Source organism: Falco rusticolus, chromosome 6 (genome assembly GCF_015220075.1).
Source record: "Falco rusticolus isolate bFalRus1 chromosome 6, bFalRus1.pri, whole genome shotgun sequence".
Lineage (NCBI taxonomy): Eukaryota > Metazoa > Chordata > Aves > Falconiformes > Falconidae > Falco > Falco rusticolus.
The window spans coordinates 44732400-44750417 of record NC_051192.1 but is presented as its reverse complement, the minus strand read 5'-3'; the positions used below and the strand labels follow the sequence as shown (position 1 = coordinate 44750417).

At 37.7% G+C, this 18018-nt stretch overlaps 1 protein-coding gene across 14 annotated transcripts in view; it reads right to left on the bottom strand.

Moving 5' to 3' along the window:
• The window catches only part of SYNE1 (spectrin repeat containing nuclear envelope protein 1), a 317571-nt gene that overhangs the window by 163974 nt on the left and 135579 nt on the right, over positions 1-18018 (bottom strand). For all 14 annotated transcript variants that reach the window (XM_037391919.1, XM_037391908.1, XM_037391920.1 and 11 more), the window contains 12 exons: positions 17328-17510; positions 15355-15456; positions 13403-13606; positions 12230-12437; positions 11388-11500; positions 10512-10717; positions 9289-9444; positions 7762-8053; positions 6891-7063; positions 4510-4819; positions 2042-2206; positions 434-790 (listed from right to left, as the gene is read on the bottom strand). In XM_037391919.1, coding sequence (XP_037247816.1) covers positions 434-790; positions 2042-2206; positions 4510-4819; positions 6891-7063; positions 7762-8053; positions 9289-9444; positions 10512-10717; positions 11388-11500; positions 12230-12437; positions 13403-13606; positions 15355-15456; positions 17328-17510 — 2469 coding nt within the window. The remainder of the gene's footprint in view (positions 1-433; positions 791-2041; positions 2207-4509; positions 4820-6890; positions 7064-7761; positions 8054-9288; positions 9445-10511; positions 10718-11387; positions 11501-12229; positions 12438-13402; positions 13607-15354; positions 15457-17327; positions 17511-18018) is intronic.

The window sequence follows — 18018 nt, the reverse complement described above, 5'->3', positions numbered from 1 at the left end:
TTCAAGCAATGGAAAGCAGAAGCTCACAATGGTCCTGTCAAGTTACAAGAAATGGCTCCAGCTGCTACTCGGCTTTTAGGACATGTTTCACATTTCCCTGATTAAGCACTACTCTGCCTCGAAACACTAAGCAACTTGGAGGAGCAGTTCCGAGCTGGAGTTCTAGCTCCCCCACCTCCCCAGAGGCAAGCTAAGATCTGGGCAGCATCTGCTAAGCCCTGTACAGCTGAGGCCAAGGAGAGCAACGTCTTGTGTAAACGCTGCTCGCCAGGATTACGGTTACAAAACAAATTTGGAAAGTTGGGACTTGGTATTTTTCACAGCTACGTTTTATTATTTTCTACTCGATAGTCTCGCTTGGCAGAAGCTGTCTGCCCACAGGAACCGTGCCTTTCCAACCGAAAAGCTGCTAGGAAAAGAGAAGTGGCCTTACTTTCTCCTTGCGCCAGCTTTCCGCCACCTCGGCGTCGGTGTGCCGGCCGTCGGGGGGGGCCAGGCTCTGCGCCCAGGCGGCCAGCAGCGCGCCGAACCGCTGCGCCGCCGCCTCCAGCTGCGCGACCTGCGCCGCGAACTCCTGCTCCGACAGGGCCATCCGGCTCAGCACGTCCCGCAGGCTGCGCTGGCTCCGCACGGCGCTCTCCTCCCACTGCTCCCAGTCCGACCGCAGCGCCTGCATCTCGGCCGCCAGCAGCTGGCACCCGCCGGCCGTCGTGCCGCGCCGGGCGGCGGCAGCCAGCGACTCCACTCGGCCCAGGCGGCCCGCGCCGCTCTGGCGGGACTCCAGCAGCTCCTGCAAGGCGACATGGCCGGGGTGACGCGGGCGGGCAGCGCGCAGCCTCCGCGCCGGCAGCGCCCACGGGCGGGACGGGGGGACGCGAATCCCCGCGCGGACCGAACGGCGCCCGGCCGGTCGCCCGGGCCCAAGGGCGCGACAGCTTCTGGACGCCGAAAATACTGTTTAGGTTAAGAGGCGGAAACCGTAACTCTGCTTTGACATAACGCTGGGACGGAGCTGCTCACAGCAGTTCTTAAAACCCAACTGTGCCGCTCGGGAAAAGCGTTTTACAGCCTACCCGTGATCTGTGATGGGCCGTAATTGGTTGCACATGTCTTTCTCTTTTTCTTTTTTTTTTTTTTTTTCATAAGCGAATTCTTTCTATAGTGCCCTATTTTAGTCTCACATGCTGCAGGGGAACTTTGGGAGTTTTCAGCTTCAGAAGCAGGAGAATTTAAGTATCACCCAAAAAACACTGCATGCCAGAGTAATGTTAGTTATCCTCGTTAGTCTTACATGCTAGAAACTATCTCCTCCCTTTCCCATTTTATACACGGGGAGGCTGAGCACAAAGGAGACTGAAAAACTATCCAACAAATCTGTACTTTGATCTCAAGTATCCTGAACCTTCATCTAGTAGGCTGTTCACTGTCCCACACTCATGTTTAGAAGCAGAGTAAAATGCTGCTAGCGTGGGTATCTGAATGTAAACATCTGGCACCAGCAAAAAAATACGCAGTCTGCTTTAATGTTGCACTCAGGAATACGTAACTTGCTTGGACACCCACATGCCAGGAACGGATGCCAGGGTAGGGAGAGTATACACAGGGAGGCAGCCCATACATTCCACCGAGTTTGGGGAGAACAATCTTTGCACTTCTTTATGCATCTCCATTTCATGCAAATCAGGAAGGGCTATTTCTGACTTTGACTCAGACAAATGGAGAAAGCATATTCGGGGATGAGGACAGAGCAGTATTCATTAATCAGCTAAGCCACATCCTTCTGTGATGCCACTGGGCTTCCGCTCTTGCAAATTGTTTCCGTGTGTGCTGTGGCTAACTCAGGTCTGACTGTGCTTTTACTCCATGAGTTTAGTATGGGAAGGGAGGCGAAAACAAAACAGCTTAGAAAGCTTGCTTTCAGCTCACTGAATCACCATTTCAAATACACAAAGAACAAGATCCCACAGCTTTTTGGCTCTGGCCTATGTTAGAGGACAGGGTCTGAATTGCAGATGAAATCATGAAAGTTAAGTTATCTTACATTGAGTTTGGCCAGCTTTTTCTGTATGGTTGGTGTATCTCCAGATGCATCTGACCAGCGGTGCAGCTCTTCCTTGGCATAATGGAGCCAGTCTGTGAATTCATGCACAGCATCAAGGTACAGCAAATGATCCTTCACAATATCTTCCACTTTCCTCATTTTCTCCTATCATTCAGATGGGGAAAAAAAAAAACAAAACCCGACCATTAAAGTGCTTAAATACTGTCCTGGCTGTAAGCATGCAGGTACAGAGTGCTGGTCTGACTCCACAGTCAGAACAGAGCACAGCTTATAGCAGCAGAACACAGTGCTACACTGCACAAGATTTGGTTCAGGTTGGTCTGGACAGGCATATTCTGCTGGAGCAGAAAATGAAGAAGCCTTCTGAAAGAGTATGCAAAAATATACTTTTAACACATCCTTTAACATAAAATGTATCCTTTAATAGGTATCAAAGCTGCAGCTATGCAACTCTGGCATGCTTTTCCTGATACACTCTGGAGAGGGTCTTGCAGATAACCCATGAGTCCTCCCAGGGAGCAGCATGCTGTCAGAAAGTTAGAAGCACCAAGTCTCTGTAAATGCTAAGCAGAGTCACAGAGATGTCCTGTATGAAAACCACAAAGGAGCACTTCTGCTGTTCTAAAGTGCAGAATGTTCTTATGGTGCTGAGTCCCATTTTAATCATCAGATCAGAAGTGGTCATTGCCCCCAGCTACCCGCCTTGCAGCCCTGGAGGATGCTTTCCCTGACACAGACATGTAACAGCTTCCTGGCTCCATCTTAGATTTTTAACGTAAGCTTAAAGTGGGGCCAGTTTACCTTGCTATGAAAAGGTGAAACAATGTATTGATCTAGATTTGCCTTTGATCTGACCAAATAGATTTATTATTACATTCTTGTGAGCTAACACTCATAAATGTTTATCAAAACTAACCAAAAGTGAACTCAGCTAATCAAACAGCTTTTTACTCCTGTGTAGGTACTCTAATCTAGTCCTAAATGTCTTTAAACCAGTTTCAAACTTATCCACTTATAAATCAAACTCCAGCTATTTTTAACTTATATAACTCCACATTCAACTAATGGTTTTAAAAATTAAGTTAGATTAATAAGCCCTACTGTTCTCTCTGAAAATGATCATCATAATTTCTCAGAATGTGTCAGACCAACTAGACCACTAGCACCTCAGTTTCACGTTGCTTACACCAAAATATAGCACCAGCAGAGAGAGAGAATATAGGCAAAGTGCAACTTCAGTTGGTCTCTTCTGGTGGCAATGGCTTCTGTCAGTGGCAGTCACTGTTGTTCTCTCCCCAGGGAATGACTGCAAAGCTGTCTTGCTTAAGAAATTACATTTATCGATGCATGCTGATTTTAGGAGAACACTGCCATGCTGACTTACATTCTTTTCACGCAAGTTTAAAAGCATTGTACTGAGTGAGTCAGTAATCTTTGTATTGCTCCAGGTTTAGCTCCACTGAAGGGAGCAGAGTTACACAAGGATGAAACAGTGCTGAATCTCTAGAAACCAGATTCACATTATTTCCAGTAAAAAAAAACCAGAGAGAGCAAAAGTTCATCACAAAAAGAAAAAAGTGTTTGAATAGATGATAATTACAGAATTCATATGCCCTAGGTTTAACATTTTTCTCAACATATAATTTGTTAGATCTTCCACTAATCCTTTACTTTCCTACTTTTTTTTTTTTTTTTTTTTTATTACAGACTACAGATGAACTACCTACAGGCAATCAGCACTATTCCCAACACTTCAAAACCTGAATCACATTTCTATCAGATTACTGAATTTATATACAGTGTTTACTTCAGTCTTGCATTAGCTCTAATTATGGGGCCTTTTCTTGATGCAAACCTTCCCATTAGCTGAGAAGATTGTAACACAGAGCTAGTGTCACTCTCATGATCTGGTTGGCAGAAAGGCTCAGTGAGCTCCTGTATGTTTCCCTAGAAACCAAACAGAAAACTCATATGGCATGTGCAGTGCTTGGTGGCTTGAAACAACACAAAATACGGGCATGTATCTTTCTGAAAATAGGATTCTCTTTCTGATAATGTTTTCTGCTCAGGCAGACATTTCATTCTTCCTTTTCTAGGTAAAAAAGAAGTGCTAGGAATGAATGAAAAAGAATTAGATGAAAATAAACCTGGAAGAATGGCAGAAATACCATTGTATATATGATATTAGGAATAAAATATATGTCCTTCAGTTTTAAAAACTCATAACCATACCAGTTTCAATTCCCAAGACCTTTTTTTGCATTCCAGTGAATTTTAATAAACTATATCCAACTTTTTTATTACACCCAACCATAACAAAAGGCAAGATTATTCAAATACAGTCAATCCTTTAGTTACTAAAAAATTACAAAAATCAAAACTGTAGCTATATATACAGACATCAAACATTTCATTTACTTAAAATGGAGATCTTTCCTTTATCTTACCTTGGCTACAGTTGTGATGTCATTAAACTGCATTTTTAGTTGTTCTTGAGCTGTTTCTCCAAAAGAATTATCCTCCGTTTTCTCATACAGTTCCACAGCCTTTTCAATGAGTTGCTGTAAATCACTAGAGTGATCCTCGATTTCAGAAACAATAGCCTGGAAGTGGTCCAGCTGAGCAAACTTCTCCTTCAGACCAATCTGTGGTTCTAAAGGCTGTTCCACTCTCTGATCCAGTTTCTCTAACCACTGCTCCAGCTGGTTTTTCTTTTCCAGGTACTCATTCCACTGGCTAATGACAGAATCTAGGCAGCTTACATTAAAAGAAACATACACAGTACAGATGAGAACTTTTGAATAGTTTGAAAAAAAAAGGAGCCTGCTTATACCTTAATTTTTACATTATATGTAGCCATATATAGCATGTTTAGAATGTGCTTTTTCCTCAGTCTTGCTTTAGTTTTCTATGCAATTTACATCCAAGTTGTTCTAGAATAATTCTTGTGTGGTTTTGGGATACTACATGTAATAACCTGATACAACTGCTTCCCTGTAACAGGTTACATGAGCTATCTGTCTATCTCAGAATAATGAAAAGCACATTTCAATGTCTGTCCAGCAAAGTAAAATATAGAGCGTTACTGGAGTTCTTTATGATCGGAGCAATAAAATGTACAGCAGTCTATGAAATTATTGACAATTAAGAGATATTCTGGTGAATTTTGGAAGAACAAATCAATTATAAATAGTCCATTTACAATTTATAAGAAATATTCTCTTCTGTTATATATTGCTCCTCCTAGCAGACCACCATATTTTTCTGGGATTTATGTTGAGGAATGTAATTCTCATTCCACTGAACTTTATGATAGACATAAGTGTGGTATGGATTTAATTCAAAATGTAATGGTCTAACCTGACCTAAATAATATTTTATGACAAAAATTGGGTGAAAATAAGAATGCAGACTTAAAGGCAGTTCATTATAATTTTCTACATACAATTGTATTACAATTTTGAAGTAAGAAAGTGGCACCACTTTCAATTGAAAAACTCCAATTTACTCACAGCATGGCTCCCACCATTGACAGCTGACATTTAGGACCCCGATGTCCTAGTACTCAGATTATCTAAATTACAGATCTGTGACTTTTCTGATGCAGACCTATGAGTTTTCTGATGCAGGGGAAATTAGCTTTTATTAGAGAACTAAGGAAGAAGGATCATGCAGAAGTCTGCCAAGGGCCCATTTCTGTCCAGTAATGACTGGGATGATGGAACAGAGGGGTCTTGTAAAACCCACAAATGAAAACAACCAAGAAGTGGCTGCAGCTAGTTTGGATGACAGGATTTAAATGTATATCGGATGTTCTTCAAAATAAATTTTAAAAAGATGGAATTTGATGATGAAAATAATGCTTTACCTAGGAAGGAGAAATCAGGTCGATATACAAATATAAAATTAGAGATAACTGCCTATGCTTAGTAATGTTGAAAAGGATTTGGAGAGAGCAGAGGATAAGGAAGTTTTTTAAATTTAAACAAAATTCAGCAATATGATACTATTGGAAAGAAAGGAAAATCTTATTCTGGAGTGGATTAAGAAGGGTGTTATATGAAGCAAACAGAAAGTGCTGATACACTATTCAGAATTAATATGGTCTCAAATATAGTAAAAGATCAGTCCAGTTTCAGTTATTATCTTGTTAAGAAAAATGTAGACAAACTATTGACAGTCTGCAATCTATTGAAAAGAAACAAGGATAAAAGAGGTCCAGAAAGTATTAGTACTGAGAAACCAAAAAAATGTCTCTCTCAAACGCAGATGATGGAAGCCTTCAAATTCGTAAAATGCTCTCACACAGGCAATAAGAAAACCTTTCCATTTCTACTGAGGTTAAGACAAGAAGAAATCAATATAATATGCAAGAAAGATTATTTGGAGTGGATATTAGGATATTTTCTTGGTTGTTTTTTTTTTTAATTAAAAAAAAACATAATGAAAGACAGAACTGAGAAACCTTCCTAGAGTTTTGTATAGTGAAGGTAGATAAGTATCTGTCACATGTTCTTGGTCCTGCCCAAGTACAGGTTCAATAACTCAGGAAGCTCTTTCTAGCTTTTTCTCTGTATGAATTTGTGTGATTTCTATTTATTTTTAAATTACTGTCAAGTACTATCTCATATGAAAATTAATCTGATGGGGTCAGCTAATCTTTTTTACAGAAGGATGTAGCTCTTTCAGGTAATTTTGATTGTCTCTGATGATGCAACTTTTCCCTTACATACCAGTAATGAATGAATGGACCCCTATGTCCTGTAAGGTACCACTCTTTGTAAGCAAAGATGGAAGGTCTGACTTGTGTTTTTCCAGGGAGTTTTACCTTTGCCAGTTCACCGAGGTGCTGATGATGTCATTCCATACATCCTTCAACGTCTGTAGCTCAGCCTGTATCACCTTTTGTCCTTCCTCATTGCTGCTTCTAAGTGCTTGTTCTCCCTTGCCAATGGCCATGTTCAGCTTAACTTCACCATCACCTTTAAGTAACAGGATCTCCTGTGAGGCAAAATAAGGCAAAATACCAAATGTAACCTGCTGAGGTGAAAGCTGTTATTCTTTCAATAGCGGACACCATCTTCTCTGAGCTCATTTATTCTTGACAGCCATGCCCAGTATGAATTCCTAGGCACATTTTCTTGTAAGTGCCTGCCCCTTGCTATGTGCAAGTGATCCAGCAGTTTTTCTCACAGCCATAAAGGTTTTTCACTGCATTGGTGATCCTAAAACATTGCTCACATTGCAGTAGATAACAAGCAGGTCAAGCACTGCATAGAAAGACAGCACTGCATAGCTACAAAAAAATCTCAGGAAAGCCCGTGGTGGGATCTCCTGCACTGATGACCTTCCCAGTAGATGTTTAATCCAACCTGTTCCTGAAGACATCCTGTGACAGATATATCACAGCCTCTCTGTGTCAATTATCCCAAGGCTCCATTAGAAAGCTTTTTTGGACCTGAACACACATATTCATAGTTTGTTATTCCCTATTAAATGTAATACCTGGCTCCTGGCTCCATTAAACTTCATCCTGTTTTTCATAGCACACCTCCCAATTTGTCAAGATCACCTTCAATTCTAATCCTCTCCTCCATAATGATAGAAAGAATAAAATATGAAAATATTCATTTTCTACAGATGTGGCCCACACCCAGTATTAACCTTGACACAAAACCTCTAGCTGTATCCTTTTTTACCTGAATTTGTGTCAGTCGCCTCTCTAGTGTGTCTTTGCTACCAACAGTGCTCTCTGATGATGCCAGTTTATCTTGAACCTCTTTCACCCATGACCACATACTCTGCAATGCCTCCTCCAAAGTCAGATGTTCTTGGAGTGCAAGCTGACATGTTCGCAGCTTCTCCTTGACAGTTTTGACCATGTTTTGATAGTTGGTGAAATGTTGAGAAGCCAGGCGCACTTCCCTCCCTGCACCATGGCCTTCTTCATTTAAAGTCTGTGCCATTTCAGACAGCTTATCAAAAGATTCCCTGAAAGAAAATAATGAGACTGAAAAGCAGTTTCAGAAAGCATATGATATTGTTATAGCAACTATCAGAAGTTATGAAGGCTGCTGACATAACCACCTGCTCCACCAGTGATAGAGTTCATAGTTAACAGAAAAATGATCTGGGAGAGACTGAGAGGAAATACAAGCAGTGCGTATTGATTAATATCTTTACTTGTGTACAGAGCCATTTCTTGCAGATTTTGGTATTCAAAATGATCACACCAAAACCTTTGTGTTGCATATTTAAATTAAAAGCTAACTTAATTTTCTTTTTCACTGTCAGACTTTCCAGTTCTATGTGAACTGCTACCTTTTTGTACCTCCCAAAGCTTCAGAGAAGTTCATAGTCTTTGACACAGGTAGGAAGGCATGATGGAAAGGTCAGGCCATTTCTCCAGGATTAGACACTGACTCTGGGTTCAGTACAAGGGTCAGTAAAAGGGATTAAAACTCTGGGTTTATGCAGACTCAGTAAATCTCTACTGGATCACCCTTCCCGATACCCTGTGAATACAGGGAATTTACACCAAACCAAAATGTCTTGCATCAGTCCCAAGGGGTTGGGCAGTGACTAGGTGTTCCCTTAGCATGCTGTGAGGCATGAAAAACTGATTACTATTTCTGTTTCATCTTCACCAACCTAACAATAAAAAAAGAACGTGGAAAACCACTGTGTACTAAAAAAAGCAATTAGTCCATCATCAATTGGCTAAGTCTGAATTCTAGAAAAGATTCCACAGGCAATGTGGATGGTATTTGAGCTCTTTTATAACACCAGCTATATGAGAAAGGGGTTTTCTCCAACCTGGTTGGCTCTGAGTGTTGCAGGACAGAAAGTATGAAAATTTTAAAATGCATATAATGATAAGTTTCATTTTTACTATTGCTTTTACAAGCAATATTTTTAAGATTTACTTTTACATGCAATATTTTTAATATTTTTAAATGATGATTATTATTTTTCAGTTTCCATTTATTAATGAAGCAAGATAAACTTTTCCTAATAAGAAATGTATCAACATCAAATTTTGGACCTGGCTTCAAATTCCAGTTCCCTCAAAACTGGAAGTATCTGGATTCAGCCTCTTTTCACAAAATATATTACAATACCTTTTTCTATCTTTCACAAACACACTTTACCCCAACACTTTAGTTTCACTGTTGCTTTAGCAGAGAAAAAAGTGAGAGTATTTTAGGAAATGCATTTCATACTACCTTGAATTCAGTAACTCTTCCAGGAAATTTTCCACTTTCTGCACCTCCTTTTTCTTCTCAGGAACAAGCTGTTTGCTCTCTCCGAGTGCTTCTGTGCTTATTCTTTCTTCCATGTCATGTAGCCACAGGCCAAGTTTTTTGTGCTGATCTTCAAAGCTACAGAACAGATAAATACTCCCTTAAAAATACTTCTCAGGTGGAGTCAAGTTAGTAAGAAGTTAAGTTGGTTCTTTCAATATCCACAAGACCAGGAAAATAAAGGTAGGTATCAATTTCATGCTTCAAGAATAAGAGTTGTACACAAAACATAACTCCACGGTGACTACTAATCTAAAAATATTCAGCAGCTCTCTAAAAATGTTCAGCAAAATCATGGGAACATGAATAGTGAGAAAAGACGTCTCCAAAATTTAAAGTGACAGTGCTTTTATTTATTACTAGATTCAATAAAGTCAAACTAAAATAAAGTTTTTTCTAAATTCTTATAATTTAGTGTAAGACTAAAAGATGGTTTCAAATGGGCTTTTACTCAGTATTGACACTTACAATACCTGAAGCATTGTGCTTTCAATCTCTCCAACAGAATGTAATTGGAATCCTGAGCACTCAGAATCCAGCAAAACAAGTTCTGGCCCTAAGTGTGAAGACTTTTTCCTTACATGAAGGCACACATCTCATCTTGCTGTTTTACCCATTAATGCTACACTAACTTTGCTTTTAACTAGCCACAGTTTTGAATCTAGTTATACCTAAAAATATTTGGAACTCCCCAAATTCCAGCCCCAAGTAATAATTTAAGGGTGTTTTCTTATGAACTCCTTCAGAAATACATCCATCTGGAATGGGACAGGACAGATGCATGCTGTGTAAAAAGTGTACTATCTTCAAAGCCCAGGGCAGAACTTGGAAATTCATCACACATTTTCCTTTCAGGAAACTGCATTTAAATTACTGAGGTCCCAACTGCTGATTTGGGATTGCATGAGCTACACAGATCTTCCGCATATAAGACCCTGATCTTCCATTGTTTAACCAAATCAATACCCTTGGAGCAAGACCTGTTGCTTTGTTTTCAGCAAAGAACTTCATTTTCTCTTTAATATTTGCAAAGAAATAAGAAAACAGGACTAGAGTAACTGGAAATCATTTCAGATTGTGCCCTGTATTTCTGCAGCTGGACAATTTCATGCAGTCAATAGCTTTTGACTACTGGTGTTACTCACCTCCCCAGGTGTGAGGCACAAGCTTCCAGGGCCTTCTTATCATTCAGACACTGGTTGAGGAATTCCTGCAAGTTCTGCTTAGATTTCGCTATTTGCTCCTGAATATGGCTCACAGATGGTTTGGGTAAGCAAGCATACAAACCTTCTCCTTCCTTGCAGGCAGCATCTAACATGTTCTGTCCCTCACTAACAGAATCCAGCACACTCTGTGTAACGAAAGAATACAGTTTGAACATGCAAGATTTAATAACTAAAGATAAGCAATATTTCTATTAGAAGTGGTCAGATTTCCCCAACAAGATGACAGCCATGTCTGGCTATGGAAAAAATTCTTAGAAAACAGTTCAAATAAAATTTTATTAAGTGGTGCTAAAATTCACAGAGCTCAGTTTTCCCATTTGGTCCCAAGGCAGTCCTGTCTTTCTCTGGATAGTTTAGTTATGTCCTGAAGCTGTCACACATTTCAGGAATTAGGGCTGTTTGCAGTAGGTGTCTGGTATTTGTGTTCTGTCCCATCAAAAGTCTACACAGTTAAGATTTGACATATCAGTGTTAACCTGAAAAACTGAATAAGCAATATTATAAGAAAAAATAGGAATAGAAAAAGAAAGAAGGGGGTAAAGGAAAAAAAGATTAAAAAACAGAAACAAGAACACATGAACCTTTCAGAAATTAAATTCTGATCTCTCAGAACAGTGAACAGTTTCCACTGTACTTCCTGTACAGGACATATTGCTGTCTTAAACCATTCTTACATTACTTTTTGGAAACAAAACCAGTAAATAAGAAAGCATCTACAAATTATTTTAGAGATATAATTGGTTACATATAGCTAAATTGCTAATTACTATTTAATTTTTAATTTGTTCACTATACCTGCAAGTCATGTAGCTTTGCCTCTATGGCTTTGGTGTCTCCAGACCTGTCAGATGATTCTTTTACTGCAGCCTTCACACCAGAAAACCATTCCTGGAATTCTTGCATAGAATCTTATTTGATAAAAAAGTATAGAGAAAAAAATATGTTTTTAAGAAGAAGCATTATCCACAGTACTATACAGCTGTCCTCCACATTTTTTTTATCCCTCAGAAACAGAGTGTAAAAGCTAACAGGGTAAGTCTCATTGCCTTCAGTGACCTTGGGGACTGAGATTGATTTCCCCAGAAGTTAGATGTTTCCACTGTAAACATCCAAATTTGAACAGTTGCACTAAGCTCCCCTTTATAAGCACTGGGAAAAGACAGGCATTTTCAGCCTATGATATGTCCCAAATTATTATTAGATAATGTCTAAATTAGTATCTTAATATTTAAGATTAAAAATTCCTTACTTCTCTCCACTGACTACCCAGGGAGCACAGGAAATACTTCAGATTGAGACTTTTACTTTATAAACATCTCCATTTGATTATATACATCTCTTTATGGCAAATACACCAAGTCTGTATGCAATGGAGATGTATACTAAGAGTGAAGAGAGATGGAGTTGAGCTTGTCTATCACGTATATTACGTGGTTAAAGCTGAATTCTGTTTTTGTAAAATGCTTTGTCTTGTTGCAGTTATCAAATGAACATTTGGTAACAGGACTTTTTGAAATGCTCCATACAAAAATAAAGTTGTAATACTAAGTGAGTGACATCACTGCAAACTCCAGCAGACTCCAGAATGATTCATGGCTGCGGACTAACAGCTCATATTAACAAGCCTGAAGACTCACAGAGAAAATGTTTTTCCAAGGACTCTTGCATGCTGGCCTGTGTTCTGGAACAGAGCAGATTCACAGCTTCATACTTATTTATTAATGAAGTGACAGTGCCACCAAGATTTTCCAGTTCTACCGAGTGGTATTTGCGACAGAGGCTGTTGAGGTTCTCACGGGTAGACTCAATGCTGCTCTGCTGAAGCTGAAGGTCTTTTTGTATTTCCTGAAAATGAAGTTGCAACACAAATATGGCATTTACAAAGAACCGAAAGAGCCTCTCTTTTCCTCAAGCATTCCTGCTCCTCCCATATGCTCTTTCCTCCTATGGTCTATTGCAAGTCCTAGACACAATGAAGGGAAGAATTACTGGATCACATTTCCTGAATTTTCCAAGCAAGATGAATCCTTGAAACTAAAAAGCCAACACAAAAATGTGAAAAGTTCTATTTCTCATGTTTTACTACTCTATTAAAAAAAGATAAATTTCAAGGCATGTTGAATAGCAATTTTAGTATTTTCAGCAACGTCTGAAGGTACACCTGAGATGCAATACATTTGTATTTGGTAGGACTCGTGAATGAAAGGGAGTTTTCATCTGTTTTCATTTGACTAGAGAGCAACATTTATCTGAAAATTAAATTTGGATTAGCTATTGTATCAACATTAACGTGCTCAAGCTGCAACAATCTCCATGTGGTTTATTATGTTATGATGTCCATAATCGTATGTAATCAAGATTGTTCTAGGATGGAGACAAACAACTGCTATACATGAGGACTGAGGAGGACTTCTGAGGTAGAACTTTGTGTTGAAATTGAGCTCAGTTCAGGGTCTTTTACTGTGATGAGTTATAAGTTCATAGCTCATATTGCAAGGGAGTCAAGGGACTTATAAACATCCTGGAGTAATGACTAAAGAGTTCAATGTGACAAGAGCGGTTCTTGTCACAACAAAGACCATATTATTCATTTGCTGAAAGGTTTGTATAAAGTTAATAAATCAGAACTTTTATTCATTGGAGGAACTTCTTAAAAAGTCTAACTGTATTATTTGCTAATGTTCTAGTAGCAGTGCAGGAGGTACATACATTTTATCAAATGAAAATTAAGTATAATGCTTAACAAAAACTGATAAAAACCCAAAGATCACTGTATAAGAAAAAATATATTCATCTTCTTCAGCACTGACCTTCACTTTATTTAGAGCTTCAGGATCCAGGTTACGTGCACAGCTTAACAGCGTCTCTTCCACTTTTGTTAAAAAGTCTGTTGTTTGATCAATAAACTTCTGTAACTGCATCTTCTGAGTACCGAAATCTTTCAGAATCTCTTTTGCCGTCTCTGACATTTCTTTGGCATGTTCCAACTTCTGTCTCAAATCTGATTCTATAAACTAAAAGCAAAATGTTATGTATTAAAGCATTTAAATAAAACATTTATTATGGTGAATGTTTATTGAAAAAATGGAAGGCAGGAAAGTGACATACAGTGATCATTTTGCTCTCTTTGCATTCGTAACTAAAGATCCTTACATAAATTAAAAACGTCAACCAATCAGGATTAAGTTTTAGATATACGGTCATCCAAAGGGATACTAATCTATAAAAAGCCAGACTGCAAACTGTTGAGGTTATTACCCACCTCTGAAAAATTCAACAGTTGATATTTTTCCTTTACTAATTTGCTGTATATACAGATCATGACCTAATCACAACTAGCTACATAAAAAGAAATATCAACTAGTGAGATTTAAGATTACTAAGGCTTAAAGTATCTCAGTGTAAGGCACATTAAAATTGAAGACAATACAAAAATAACAATATTGCCCATTAACATGTTGAAAGACAGCAATATGTGAAATTAAAGTAGATGTTAGCTGTGCACATATTACTAATAAAAAGTAAATCAGTCATAATAGGGTAATATTTATAAATGAGCAATTACTGAAAATTCTATTAAGGATTTGTTTATGTCCTTAGGATATGAGCTGCTCATACTAGAGCTTAATTATTTAGCATTTGAATGTTGGCAAATAATTTGGGGATTTATATTTAGTTTGTGAGGCTTTATTTTCAAATTTGCATTTATATATCAACTAAAATTATTTCATTGTAGATATGTTTTAAATTTTTCATTGTATTTATCATATTTAGTAGTTGGAAATATGTGTGTGTTGGTTAACAGTAATATTCTAGAAAATAATTTGCTCTGTTTCACTCTGTAAGTGGACAGATATTTATTATGAAACATATGTTTAAACTTGAATTTTCTGAACCTCTCATGTAAAGGAGAGAATTTAGGAGAACATAAGCACTTCCACATAATTTGCATTTCTTTATACTATGGACCCTTGACCCTTATCTGATTGGTAATTTAGGCTTATGTGTACTGTCACAATAAAATGTGGACAAGGCTTGAGTGTTATATTAAGTTCCGTTAAAATATGATAAATGATTTTGAAATAAATATCTATGGAGATATTTCCTTGCCTGTGGAAATTGCAAAAGTTCAGCTTATCTTTTGAAACTTCTTACACTGAGAGTGAATAATCTCACATACCAATTTCCATTTGAAAACCAACATCCAAAACAGTCATAATTTGGTTCTGCATCTGCTCTATAACATAAAAAATAAGGACTTAGCCAATAATAAAAGTTCAACAGCTCACCTTCAGTGTTTGTATATTAACCCTCTCTTGTAACAGCTGGTTCAGGATACTAATTCCAATCAAATGAAGAATACTTTTGGGTTGATAAAGCAAATTAATGTATTTTACTGCATTATAATCCTTTCAAAGAGGCAAACTGTGTATGCGCTCATATGTGATGTGGCTTAACATTATGCAGTGTAGATAATATCATCTGTCTCATATATGATCAGTTACCTTATAAACTCTTTATTTCGATTTAGTAAACAAATACTGTTACAACTGTAATGTTCAATTACTTTATGGCATACTTTTTTTTTCAGAAAAAATCATTTAACTGAAGAAATTTGAACAAAGAATCATTATGATACACCTAAATAGTAACTGTATCTGTCACCTTGAAAAAAAAAAGGCAATACAAGAGAGAGAGAATTTCAGGAGTCATCTCTTAGTTATTTGAGCACAACCTGGGATTACCAATATCTTTATTTTACCTGGAGATCTGCAGGAGGTTCTTGACTATGGGTTAGTTCTTTGAGATCTGAAATTTTGGAACTAAGCTGCTCCAACTTCAGTTCTTTATCCTTGACTTCAGACTGTAAAAGAGATGTGGTCAAAGTTTCATATCAAACTACAAGGGGGTTTTAGACCTTCAGAATGATGCTCCATCAATTGCAAAAATGAAAGAAAATGTAAACAAAGTTTAGCAACCAGACGCAAAACACTGTTGTTCTATTACATTTTTTCTCGAAAAATCTCCCATCTCTATTCCTCTATTAGACTCAGTCCAGAGATTTTTTCCACTCCAGTAAAATAACCACACACATTTTTAGTATTTGAAATGCACCAACAGCTTTAGTTTCTTAAAACTGGCTGAATAAAATGGGAATGCCATTGTTTATTCAACTGGAAAAATCTACTGTGGTTGTTAGGTTCCACTTAATGGCACGCAGAATATAATACACGTGCTTTCTAGTTTTTATTACAAGGAAGCAAGCTCTCAGAAAAAAAGTTAGACACAGAAATAAATTTTAACCTCAAAAGGGAATTTAAAAGTGCTATGATATATGAACTGACATATCTGGACCTTGTATTTATTGTTGTCACATGGATCCAAATTATAAAGAAATAGTCTAATTATTTAAAAAATAATAGCAAAGTGAGAAAAAAATAATTTGTATAATTGTAGTTCTGAAGTTTTAGGCAAGTAATTTGTGTGTGCATCCCATTACCCAAACTTCCTTTTCTAAAAAATTCAAACAGATCACTCCAATTAAAACATTGGACAGTGAATTTCAGAATTAAATTGCTGCATTTAACATCTGCCCTGAATGTTAGAAGTTCAGGTGGCCCCAGAAGAATCCTCAGGGATTGTTTTGTGCTAGGGAGGATATAATACTAGGTGACTGATCAAGAAAGGGAGCACTGCTATCTATGGACCATATAAAAAGTACACTGATTATTTTTGTCCATGCTTACTTATTTCTGATTGCTGAAAGGGCAGGACCCTTCTGTCAGTGAACTGCCTCTCCTCTCACCTTTGCAAAATAAAGTGTAAAAACAGTATTATGGACTATGCATTCTGTGACTATAAATGTACACACAGTGCTCATCTTCTGCTATTCTGGCCCTCCTGTAAATTGGTTCACCTGTGGTTTGGGCACTGGTGGCTCTTACTCCAAACAAGTTTTAATAGTGATGAACTTAGGTGGTCTGATTGCTATACTGATCTGAAAGACATTAGGTGAAGTTTGTCCTGAGCAAGATATTGATTTAGCACCATCTAATGTTCTATCATACTACTTGTATATGCTTACTGTGCATCTTCTTAGGGACCTCATTATTTCAAGTGAAGTAGAACATGGCTAATTCTATGGTTGATCTTTCAACCATATGGCTGTATATTTCAAGCCAATAGAAGCACAATGCATTCTGAAAACTCGCTAGATTTTTAAAACACTCTAACACTATACAGAAAAGAAAGACATCTTACTGAAATTGTTACAACCTGACAAAATTTGCCCTCCAGTCCAGCATTTTTTTTTAATTTATATATTTTTTTTTGGTCTGGAGCACCTACCTTCTTAGATGAGATTTTAGAAACTACTCATTATTTGCTTAACTTCAGCTGAAGCTGACTAAAATTTCCATCAGTTTCTACTGGAACAGAGTTCAGTCCAATGCCATGCTTTTTTAAATTTCTGTGCTTGTAAGAACACATCGTCATGTACTGCTAGAGCCAAAATACGGAGTTTAGATTTAGTAAGAGACGTGCCATTCTTGTTTCTGTCCAAAGGAAACAGCTTCAAAAAAGGCCTGGAATGCTCTCAACTAGCCATTGGGTTAGTGGTACCACTGCTGGAAGAGGAGACATAGTGGTCCACAACAGCACAGCCTTATCTATGCGCCTGATATCACTTGAGATTTTAGTCCAGGACATTGTTATCACTGGTTTATGGGTAAGCACCTGGAAGTCTTTCAGGAGGACCTGCATTCTCTGACTGTTACTCAAGTTGCTGATGCCTTCATTCAGTTGAGAAATGCACTTGTTGCACCATCCATCCATTTCATTTCCAGTTCTCAGGATGTCATCCCATAGAGACACACTTACATTCAGCCGGTCAATGTTGTCTTCAATTCTTTCAGACACCTTTTAGGAGAGGAGAATGTGCCAATACCATTAACAAATTACTTTTAGATTTCTTTATTTTGCAGCCAATTGTAAGACAACTGCATCAGAAATAGCTAGCAAGCCAAGGTTGAACAATTTCATAGTGTTAGGTCTAAGTTCTGAATTCTAATTTAGTTACCCAGATCATAAAATGAACAAAAAACATATGTGACTGCTTCTAAAATTGTGTATATTTTTTTACTAGGAAAAAGGTTTATGTTCAAATAAACCTTATATTTAAAACTAGCTACATTGATCTTTCTTATGTAATGTTGGAATTTCCAAAGTTCTATAAATATGAAAATGTAAAATACTTGCTTTTATATCGTGTTTCTTTGCTATAATATTGTCTTCCTCAACATATTTGCATATTTTATGTTGTAGCTTAATACAATTTACTGACTAATTTATTTAGTCCAATTGACTTTAATAAAGTAATTCTGGCATATATTAGGTGAGAATCCAATCCTTGGATTATACTTGGAAG